The following is a 12,579-nucleotide window of genomic DNA, read 5'->3' as shown; positions in this document are numbered from 1 at the left end:
AGGGACATCTGGGTTCTTTCCAGCTTCTGCCTATTATAAATAAGGCTGCTATGAACATAGTGGAGCATGTGTCCTTATTACCAGTTGGAAGATCTTCTGGGTATATGCCCTTTCTTTAGGTGTCTTCATCCTCTTTCTTCCTACCTCATAGTAGAAGAACTTAAGACCTATGCTGAAGCATCTAAGTACCAGCATTCCACTAGCGGAAGGTGAATCCAAGTACATAAAATGTTTGAATCATTTGCATTAGATGCAACCTTTCTGAAATGTACTGAGGGTTCATATAGTCAGTCATCATTTCTACTTCTCTTTGGAGTGGTTCCTGAGGCCAAACATCTAAATATGCTTCATTTTGTTGTACACAATAATTTTCTGGGCACGCAATTGATTATGTTCTTTAACATAAAACCGTCAGGATATTTTACTTCACTAACAGGATGGCTCACTGAAAAGCTGTGCTGTGGATACTAACATGACTTTTTAAATCAGATCCTGCTTGCTTCAATTGTACTTAAAAACAATATTGAAAGATATACATATTTTGACCACAGGGACTTTGGTCTTAATTCTTGAGCAAGTTGAGTACAACTTTTTTAAAAGAAAATGTTATTTTACAATTCTAACTATTTTCTCTTCTTTAGATCATATGTGTAAATGCACAAACATTTCTGGGTAAATAAACACGAGACTTCAATATAGTATATGGATTATGTTAGGTGAGACAGTGGCTTAATTTCCTCCTTGCAATCATGATACCTGGCTACTAATAAGCGTTGAGATCATATGAACAGATGTGTCTCCAAAAACTCTGATAAAATAGCCCTTGGAGGACTGTATCCTTCCTCTTTGCAAGGTGCTAACTGGAAGGAAAGGAAACTTGACTTGTTCATGGAGATTTTCTTTCTGACAAGAGGATTATCGTGGGATAAGGAATACCCTCTTAATTCTCAGAGAACAGCTGCAAGGTTTTCATTTTCACTGTGTGACAAGTCTTTCCCATAATTTATTTAATTGTCTTAATTTTGTATCTATTTAAGTGCAATAAATATTAAGATATTAGTAGTTTTAAGGCTGGAATAACATTGTCATAATTTTGAATTTATATCTATCATTTTTCACTTGTTCTATTTTCTCCTCTGACAAGTATTGTACTCTACCACTTCACTTAGTAAACCATAAATATTTTTCTTTCTATTAGTTATTAAAATAATATTTCCAAACCCCGATATCTCTAGCTCTGTTGCCCTGGGGAATCAGATTCTAAATCTTGCTCTAAAAGGAAATAAGCACTAACTTAAGTCTGTCCTCTAGAGTTCCCATATAAATGCCTTTTTCATCTTAGCTTTTCTGGGTTCATGATGAGGTAATGAATGTCTCAGAAAAAAATACTTTCTACAATAAACTTGTGCACTGTACCCTGTAGCATCATCTCTGGTTTATTATATGGGATAGGGGCATTAAATCCTAATTTCCTCATAGACCAGATTCATGACTGATGTGGAAGCATTCATCAAAATGCTTAGAATACCATTATAAAAAAGCATTCATCAAAATGCTTTAGAATACCATTATAAAAATGGTATTCTAAATTGTTACATGTACCATTATGTCAGAAGTCTGATTTTAATGTGTATTTCAAAATATGTAGAATGCTAGAAAATTTGTACAAGTATGATATCAAAACTTTATTTCTCCAAAGTAGGAATGAAGCCAGTTTTCCCAGATATAACCTAGCTTTGGTATGCATAAACTAGATATTCTTTACAAAACCAACTGCCCTCAACGATTAATGTGTTGTATTAAGGATTTATTACTTTAGACAAATCTTGGATATCATAACACTGTTCACAGCCTTAGATTTATCATGGTATAATACAGGTCAAATATAAGGAAAATAGAACCAGAAGAATTGAATCAACACTTACGTTGCATAAAATCTAGAATCAGGGAGAATGACTCTGCTCCTCCCTGGAGAAACTGATTTCTCCAATGCCTGATATCCTGCTCTGTAAATTGAAGCAATTTAAAGTGCAAACTTAAATGATGTATTATACAAACTAAATGTAAAGTCAAAAACCATTGGTTTCTACATTTCTGGATTTTACTTTTAATCTCATATCTCTGTTAATCCATGAGTGAGTATGTAGTAGATCAAAATTTATTTCTCACTGTCCAGACAGTCCTTTTGTAAAACAAGAAATAACAATGTCACTTAATTTCGTGGGTTTTTTTTTTCAGAATAAATGGGTTCCATATGCAATTGATTTATAACATGTGCATAAAATGGAAAGACTAAATTATTGTTTGTTTCATAAACAAAATAAATAAAACATCTTGACATATTCAGAAATTTTATAATAGAAATAATTATTGCTGTGTTAGTATAACTTGACAGATACCAAGAAGTCTTCTTACTATACTAAGATGTATAAAGGGAAAGTTGATGTAAATGAATAGGACTTTAACTTATACAAACAATTGAGCAGCACTTACTAGGTACTAACAGTGGCATGCAAATGTAAAATGCTTACACTCTATGGAAATATTCTGATGATGGCCTTCCTGAGAGCCTCTTTTACATCTCTGTTTCTCAGACTGTAGATGAGGGGGTTGAGCATGGGGATCACCACTGTGTAGAATACAGACAGTATCTTGTTCTGTGCAGTAGAGTAGTTTGATTTGGGCATCACATAAATGAAGGTAATGGTTCCATAGTAGAGAGTGACTGCAGTGAGGTGGGAAGTGCAGGTGGAAAAGGCCTTCTGTCGGCCCTCGGTGGAGCGCATCTTCAGGATGGTGATGAGAATGTAGATGTAGGAGACAGCTATGACAAACACTGTGATCACAATGATGGATCCAGCAGAGATAGAAGGAATAATTCCAATAATGGAGACATCTGAACAAGAAAGTTTCAACACAGCAGGGAAGTCACAGAAAAAGTGATCTATCTGATTTGGTCCACAGAAGGACAGACTCAACAGACAACTAGTAAATGCCCCTGAATTCACACAGCCACCTACATATGAAGCTCCAACTAAAAGGAAACAGATCCTGGGAGACATATGTGTTGAATAGAGCAGGGGTGAGCAGATGGCCACATAGCGGTCATAGGCCATGACAGCTAGGAGGAAGCACTCAACTGTCCCAAATGTCACCGTGATACAGAATTGAGCTATACAAGCGGCTACAGAGAGTACCATTCCATTTCCAAGAAATCCTGTAAACATTGTTGGTGTTATTGATGTGGAAAACCCAATGTCCACAAAAGCCAGATGGCTAAGGAACAGATACATGGGAGTGTGGAGTTGGGGGCAGCTTCTTATTAAACTGATGATGCTGAAATTTCCCACTAAAGTAACAGTATATATTCCTAGAAATATCATAAATAGGATGACACGTAGTGTGGAATTCTCTGTTAACCCCAGAAGAATGAACTCCGTCACAGTGGTGTGGTTTTGAGCCTCCATTTCAGGTGTGAAATGTCCTTGTTGAGGGAAATGAGAAATCCTTTAGTTCGGCATTATTTTTCAATGTTTCCTATGTTTTACTTTTCATTCCAAAGATAAAATTATAATCCCTTCCTGTGACCAAATACAAATACCTATCCTTTGAAGAACTGGGGATTTTGTTCCTTCCTCTTTGAATAAACTGTATGTAATTGTCTCACCCTTTTTTGCCATTACCTTTCTCTCTTTATACAAATACCCTCAAACCTTGACTTCAGAGATCTTTCCCTCAGTGTTGAGGTCCATAATTTCAATGATCTCTTGAGATTCTCCTCCTGCTCAAATAGAAATACCATAAACACCTCAAACTTTGTCATTCTATCGTCTTCTTTAACTTCTTGATCAATATTTTATAATCTTTCTATGTATTTATTTTTATGTGTATTGTTTTGTTTTCATGCATATCTGTAAATCACATGCATGTCTTATTCATGGAGATCAGAAGAGGGCATTGAATTTCCTGGAACTGGAGTTATAGGCAGTTGTGAGCCACCATGTCAGGCTGGAAGTTTACTCTGTTTCAGCTACAAGGAAAGCCAGTACTACTAACTGCTGAGTCATCTCTCCAAGGCCCCTCTCCAGTCATCTCATTCATTCACAATGTCATGTCTACTACCTGGCTGCCTTTCTGGCCATGTTCCTCAATTGTACTCCATCCAGTAAAATCCTAATACTTTGTCTAATTTGTTTCATGTTTTTTTTCTCTCTCTCTCTTTTTGTCTCCTTTTTCTATTCTCTGTGTCCCAATTTAGCTTAAATCCCTGCTTATTTTTATTGTCTGCTTATTTACCATCTACTAAACATTAACTTCTTACAGTTTATGATACTGTCACCTAATGAATTATTTCTAATAAAAAGAACACAATGTCAAAAGCTAATTCTTTTGATATTTCTTAGGTCTTCATGATGAAGTATAATGTCATTTGCACAATGCTAACTATTCTTTCTGACTTCTCCCTCCATTTAACTGGGTTTCTCACCATCTTTCCATGCCATTATCACACTAACCTTGATGTCCACCATAGCCATAGCTTTCAACAGTATTCTCTTTACAAAGCCTTGTCTGAGTCATCAGGATGTTTCTGGTTCACTTTCTTTTCCTTGCAGACATCTGCATCTATGAACATCCTAGTTGCCAGTATGTACACTGGGTTATGGTTTTTGACTTGTTTACCTTTCATTCCTCTCAAATATTACATGTTCACATTAATAACTTTTATCTTTGTCTCAAAACCATCCAGTATGTAGGCAAAAATGAGCTAATTTTTTTTTCTTTGAGTACATGCATAATTACAGCAGTAAATAGGTTCTGACAAAACAAAAGGGCTTGTAATTTATATTCTCTGCCAAGGAAACAGGCTTCAGAAAGGATAAAGTTAATTAAATATCTCTTGTAATATGTTACAGAGCAATATAATTCACATCTCATTTTCCCAATTTTTAAACAAAAATTAAATGACAAAGATGGAGAAAACACTTGAAAATTCCTTTGACATATAGTTCCTATTACACATTTCAATCAATAGATATTTACTACATGCCTTTCTATGTACCTTTTAAATATTTTAATATGCATTTTAGAAAATCATATGAAAAGAGAGAGCTCTTTTTCAAAAACTTCCTTGCTATACATAGATTATCCCTAGCTCATCTCAAACTTGTGATATTCCTACTTCAATATGAGATAACAGGTATGTGTCATCCTGCATTGTTCAGATATATTTAAATAATTCCATGTTTAATTTTTCTGAAGACAACAATTCGAAAGATGAGTGTACTGTAGTTCATGGTATGTTCACCACTAATATTTACAATATTTATGATAGTGAAAATACTAAAGTCAGTTGTTCTCTATCATTCATTAATGGGTTGTTTTGGCTGGATTTTGATTGAAGATATTATCATTTTTCATCTCCCTAAACATGGTATGAATTTCATATAAGTGTAATAGTATGCTTACAGTTATTATCAGTTCTTGAGGAGCTACACATTTACCATATATAATGATATTAGTATTAAATATCCACTAAACATATAGATTCATTTAAATTTTCTCAAAGTAAATAAACATAAAGTCCATCTGCTGGTGCCTTGGTGAATTGGGAAGATCAGTAAATCAATATCCAAGAATGTCCCCTGTCTCTTCTTTAATAGATCTTCCTGTTTAAGTTACTAAACTACAAGATAGCTTAATGCCTTCAAGGTTAGCTCTGTCATTAGAAGTTCATCTTTTAAACTTATTAATTATTTGTTGTATGTTTAATGGTACAAAACTTCAACTTTCTAGATAAAATCATTGAGATGCTGGAATCTGTCACACCTCCTTTGCTTTCACTTTTCTAAAAGAAAGCCCCCATGAATAAATCCTTTGTCCACTCCACCTGTGGCATGTTTTCCAACTTTCTTGAAGTCTTCTTCAGACTGAACCTACTGATAGCTGAAGAACAGACCAAGCGCCATGCACCCTTCCTGGTCTGCCTTGTGGCTCAAGCAGAGTTTCAACTACAACTCTGATCTCATTCTGACTCACACTAGTCATTTTTGTGCTGACTGTGGAATTGGAACAGAAGGCAAGAAGGCAAACACACAAATCATCTATATTAAACTTACTAAAATTCTTTTTTTTTAACTTATTAAATGCCACATGACACTTAAAGTCTTTGGTGTTCAGTATATTTTTTTAAGTTGAACAATGAGAAAACTGATCTCATAATTTAGTTTTGTTCTAAGATTAAAGGAAGAGATATTTCTAAATGCCAAAGGTCTTTATTCATACATAAGGATTAGGTATCTCTTCATTTAATAAAAATAAAATAAAGTGTGAGTAGCTTTAGAATTATTTAGTAGTTTTATGACTACAGTTTTGCTTTCAATATGTCAGATAATTTTAACATAAATCCAAAAATAAGACAAGTGGCACAGTACTTATGCAACCACAGTTCTGAACTCCACTATTCAAATGCATAATATAAAGACTAATTTTTGCTTTTCTTTTCCACTGGACAATTAATACCTAGAACTCTGTTCTAGCTTTCATGTTTATCAGCTGAGATTGGGGATGCAGACCACTCAAATATCCTTTCAGTCACTATTGTGGGAAATAGAAGAGATAGGACAGTGAACCTTACCTAGTTGAAATCGGGATGTTTGTTGTTAATAATTCTCCTTGTCTTGCACAGCTCAAGACCAAGAATACTGGTTCCATAGATCATCCACACAGTACCCACATGCCTTATATATCCTGGTCTACATGTGCCAGGAAACCACTGCACAGCAATTCTTGCTAAGGGCATGGTTTCCACAGGGGTCAAGAGCTCAAACACTTTAAAGTACTTTCCTAATTTTCAAATTCTTCTTGAGTTATTTAAAAATCCATTAGAATAAAGTCCATCAGTCTTTCATTTACCACTAATACTGAAACTGAAATCCAAAGAGGACTTTATAAAGTAGATCTATTTTATTTACATACAGAAAGTCAGGATCTACACACTGCATTAGTGCACTCACTAGTCATGAAGTTTAGCCACACACATGTATAAAATATTAGGTTGGGTGTCTTTATGTGCCTGTTAAATGAAGAGAAGAATGGCTTAATCAAAGCAGGCAAACCTTCAGGGATTATTGTTACTAGCCTCTTAAGAGAAAGGTCCATGGGTTTCTTATACAAAAATGGCTTACAGAACCAGATGATTCATTAACTCCCGGCTTGCCCTCCCAAGATTGTACCCATGTGACTTAGCATACAATAGAATTATTTTTGCTTTGGTTTACTGGAAGTGAAACACAGAATATTTGATATTGGAAGTAATAATTTACCCAGAAGGTATTCCAGCTTGAAATAAGGACATTTGCTCCACTATGTTCATAGCAGCCTTATTTATAATAGCCAGAAGCTGGAAAGAACCACAATGTCCCTCAACAGAGGAATGGATACAGAAAATGTGGTACATTTACAAAATGGAATACTACTCAGCTATTAAAAACAATGAATTTATGAAATTCTTGGGCAAATGGATGGATCTGGAGGGTATCATCCTGAGTGAGGTAACCCAATCACAAAAGAACTCATATAATATGTACTCACTATTAAGCAGATATTAGCCCTAAAACCTAGAATACCCAAGATACAATTTGTAAAACACATGAAACTCAAGAAAAAGGAAGACCAAAATGTGGACACTTTGCTCCTTCTTAGAATTGGGAACAAAACTCCCATGGAAGGNGTTACAGAGACAAAGTTTGGAGCTGAGANNAANGNATGGACCATCCAAAAACTGCCCCACCCAGGGGTCCATCCCATAATCAGCCACCAAACACAGACACTATTGCATACACCAGCAAGATTTTGCTGAAAGGACCCTGATATAGCTGTCTCTTGTGAGGTTATGCCAGTGCCTGGCAAACACAGAAGTGGATGCTCACAGTCAGCTATCGGATGGGACACAGGGTTCCCAATAGAGGAGTTAAGGAAAGTACCCAAGGAGCTGAAGGGGTCTGCGACCCTATAAATGGAACAACAATATGAACTAACCAGCACCCCCCCCCCAGAGCTCGTCTCTAGCTGCATATATAGCAGAAGAGGGTCTAGTTAGCCATCATTGGAAAGAGAGGACCCTTGGTCTTGCAAACTTTATATGCCCCAGTACCAGGGCCAAGAAGGGGGAGTGGGTGTGTAGGGGAATGGGCAGGTACAGGGGACTTTGGGATTAGCGTTTAAAATGTAAATGAAGTAAATACCTAATAAAAATTGGAAAAAGAAAAAGAAAATGCTGTCTTTTTCCACTGGATGATTTTAGCTCCCTTGTCAAAGATCAAGAAACCATTGATGTACAGGTTGATTTCTGGGTCTTCAATTCTATTCCATTGATCTACTTATCTGTCGCTGTACCAGTACCATGCAGGCTTTTTTTTTTTTTTTTAATGTTTTTTTATTAGATATTTTCTTTATTTACATTTCAAATGCTATCCCGAAAGCTCCCTATCCCCTCCCCCCGCCCCTGCTCACCTACCCACCCACTCTCACTTCTTGGCCCTGGAATTCCCCTATACTGGGTCACATAAAGTTTGCAGTTTTATCACAATTGCTCTGTAGTACAGCTTGAAGTCAGGAGATTCCTGCAGAGGTTCTTTTATCATTGAGAAGAGTTTTTGCTGTCCTAAGTTTTTTGTTATTCCAGATGAATTTGCAAATTGCCCTTTCTAACTTGGTGAAGAATTGAATTGGAATTTTGATGGGGATTGCATTGAATCTGTAGATTGCTTTCAGCAAGATAGCCATTTTGACTATATTAATCCTGCCAATTCATAAGCATGGGATATCTTTCCATCTTCTGAGATTTCTTTGATTTTTTTTTCAGAGTCTTGAAGTTCTTATCATAAAGATCTTTCACTTCCTTAGAGTCACACCAAGATATTTTATATTATGTGTGACTATTGTGAAAGGTATTGTTTCCCTAATTTCTTTCTCATCCGTTCATCCTTTGTGTAGAGGAAAGCGATGGATTTGTTTGAGTTAATTTTATATCCAGCTACTTCACTTAAGCTATTTATCAGGTTTAGGAGTTCTCTGGTGGAATTTTTATTGTCACTTATATATACTGTCATATCATCTGCAAATAATGATATTTTGACTTCTTCCTTTCTAATTTGTATCCCCTTGTCCTCCTTTTGTTCTCTAATTGCTCTGGCTAGGATTTCGAGTACTATATTGAATAGTTCTCCCTACCTATTCAAAGTGGGCAGCCCTGTATAGTCTCTGATTTTAGTGGAATTGCTTCCAGCTTCTCTCCACTTACTTTGATATTGGCTACTTGTTNGCTGTAGATTGCTTTTATTATGTTTAGGTATAGGCCTTGAATTACTTATCTATTCCAAGTCTTTTGTCATGAATGGATGTTGGATTTTGTCAAATGCTTTCTCAGCATCTAGTGAGATGATCATGTGGTTTTGCCTGTGAGTTTGTTTATCTAGTGGATTATCTTAATGAATTTCCATATATTAAACCATCCCTGCATCCCTGGATGAAGCCTACTCAATTATGATGGATGATTTTTTGATGTGTTCTTAGATTTGGTTACAGAGAATTTTATTGAGTATTTTTGCATCAATATTCATAAGGGAAATTGGTCTGAAGTTCTCTATCTTTGTTGGGTCTTTATGTGGTTTAGGTATCACGTAAATGTGGCTTCATAGAATGAATTGGGTAGAGTACCTCCTATTTCTATTTTGTGCAATAGTTTGAGAAGAGTTGGAATTAGATCTTCTTTGAAGGTCTCATAGAACTCTGCACTAAAGCCATCTGGTCCTGGGCTTTTTTNGGTTGGGAAACTATTAATGACTGTTTCTATTTCTTTAGGGGAAATGGGACTGTTTAGATCATTAATCTGATCCTGATTTAACTTTGGTACCTCGTATCTGTCTAGGAAGTTGTCCATTTCCAGTTTTGCTGAGTAGAGCCTTTTGTACTAGGATCTGATAGTGTTTTGGATTTCCTCAGGTTCTGTTGTTATGTCTCCTTTTTCATTTCTGATTTTGTTAATCAAGATACTGTCCCTGTGCCCTCTAGTTAGTCTGATTAAGGGTTTATCTATCTTGATTGTCTCAAAGAACCAGCTCCTGGTTTGGATGATTCTTTGAATAGTTCTTTTTGTTTCCCCTTGGTTGATTTTCACCCTAAGTTTTATTATTTCCTTTTGTCTACCCCTCTTGGGTGAATATGCTTCCTTTTGTTCTAGAGCTTTTAGCTATGCTATCAAGCTGCTAGTGTATGCTCTCTCTAGTTTCTTTTTGGAGCGACTCAGAGCTATGAGTTATCCTCTTAGGAATACTTTCATTGTGTCCCATAAGTTTGGGTATTTTGTGGCTTCATTTTCATTAAACTTTAACAAGTCTTTAATTTCTTTCTTTATTTCTTCCTTAACCAAGGTATCATTGAGTAGAGTGTTCTTCAGCTTCCATGTGAATGTTGGCCCTCTGTTATTTATGTTGTTCTTGAATACCAGCCTTATTCCGTGGTGATCTGACAGGATGCATGGGATAATTTCAATATTTTTGTATCTGTTGAGGCCTGTTTTGTGACCAATTGTATGATCAATTTTGGAGAAGGGGCCATGAGGTGCTGAGAAGGTATATCCTTTTGTTTTAGGATAAAATTTTCTGTAGATATAAATCACATAAAGGCAAAGAGCTTAAAGTCTTGCAGAAGTTCAGTAGTAGCAATGATTGTTCCTATCACTTCATCACTTTGGGAGGTCCTACAAGTTATATATGAGTGTATGAAGGTAAGAATAGTGCAAATGAACAGGATTCAATGTCACAAAATCAGTTAACCATCATGTGATAGATACTCAGTTTATACTGAGTAAAGAAAATCATCACAAATTTCATGAATCCCAGAGTGTCTATGTATATACTCTGACAATTGCCTTCCTCAGAGCACCTTTTATATCTCTGTTCCTCAGACTATAGATAAGGGGGTTGAGCATAGAAATCACCACTGTAAAGAATACAGAAAGCACCTTGTTCTGTTCAGTAGAGTAGTTCGACTTGGGCATCACATAAATAAAAGTAATGGTCCCATAGTAGAGAGTGACTGCAGTGAGGTGGGAGGTGCAGGTGGAGAAGGCTTTGTGGCTTCCCTCAGTGGAGCACATCTTCACGATGGTCATAGGCATGTAGATTTAGGAGACAGCTATAACAGGAACTGTCACAATAATAAAGGAGCCAGAAAAAAGTAGGGAATGATTCCAATAAAGGAGAAATCTGAGCATGAAAGTTTCAGCAAAGGGGAGAAGTCACAGAAAAAGTGATCTATCTGATTTGGTCCACAAAAGGACAGGTTTAAAAAACAACCAGCAAATATCCAACCGTTCATGTGGCCACGAACATAAGACATTCCCAACAATAGAAAACAGACTCTAGGGAATATGAGTGTCGAATAGAGGAGAGGTGAACAGATTGCTACATACCAATCATAGGCCATGGCAGCCAGTAGGAAGCTCTCAGCTGACCCAAATGATACTATGATACAGAACTGGGCCTCACAGTTAGCTACAGGTAGAGCTAGCCCATGTCCAAGGAGCTCCATAAGCATTATAACTGAGACCGAGGTTGAATATAAAATGTCTACAAAAGCCAGGTAGAATAGATACATGGGTGTGTGCAGCTGGGAGGAAATTCTTATCAACATGATGATGCTGATATTGCCTACTAAAGTGACAATGTATACTCCTAGAAATATCACAAAAAAGACTATACACAGCTTAGGGTCCTCTGTTAGTCCCAAAATGAATTACTCTGTCATGCTGGGATTGTTTCCAGCCTCCATCTCTTATGTGGACTGTTCCTGTTAAAGGAAATGAAAATATTTTTAAAATGTTATCATTTTGCACTTTGGTTGTTCTTGTATTTTATTCATAGTTATTGCCTCTGCCCATCATGGAAGTACTATATTCTTTGAAACTGAAATTTTTCTCCTTCTATCTTTGAATAAAATGAGAAGGATGAGCCTCACTGTTTGTCATTTATAAATTTTGTATGTACTATTCCTTAAAGTTGCTACTTATTACTTTATAATTAATTTCTTTCTACAATGGTCCAGATCCATAATTCAAAGATCTTTTTCATGGTGTCCCTAAGTTATTGTAAATCACAGAAATTCTTTTCACACTGTGTTCTCATAACAAACTAATTTTTCTTCAACCATTCTACCTGTATATGTTTCATATCTCAGTGTTGATAACACCCAATATCTCCTACTTTAACTTGGCACACTTTCTAATATTTACCTCATTGTACAACTTATAATCATATATAATAATAGTCCATTTATTTCCAATTTTACATCTTTGTTAACACAAAAACATAGCTATCACCTCAAAGCTAGTTTATTCTGAAGTCAAATAAGAATGATCACTTCCCAGGAACATGGAGTCAGGTAGACCCAACCACCATTACCCTATTTGACAACAGTTTTCTAAGGATTTCATAGTTACTTAACAAAAGAATGCCATTAGTCAGGGTGTTTTACAAATATATTTGTGGAAACATCAGGTAGGTAGATTATAGCAATAGT

General features: G+C 35.9%; 1 protein-coding gene and 1 pseudogene across 1 annotated transcript; both read right to left on the bottom strand.

Annotated features, from left to right (window-relative positions):
* Positions 1-2,534: 2,534 nt before the first annotated feature.
* LOC110335116 (olfactory receptor 476) lies at positions 2,535-3,467 on the bottom strand. The gene has a single exon (XM_021217187.1). It carries the CDS (start codon positions 3,465-3,467, stop codon positions 2,535-2,537), a length of 933 nt encoding a protein of 310 aa, XP_021072846.1.
* A 7,439-nt stretch (positions 3,468-10,906) lies between these two features.
* LOC110337871 lies at positions 10,907-11,832 on the bottom strand (annotated as a pseudogene).
* Between the last annotated feature and the right edge of the window lie 747 nt (positions 11,833-12,579).

This window comes from Mus pahari, chromosome 1, assembly GCF_900095145.1.
Source record: "Mus pahari chromosome 1, PAHARI_EIJ_v1.1, whole genome shotgun sequence".
NCBI lineage: Eukaryota > Metazoa > Chordata > Mammalia > Rodentia > Muridae > Mus > Mus pahari.
Note: the sequence above shows the minus strand (reverse complement) of the source record. Positions and strands in the feature narration are given on the sequence as shown.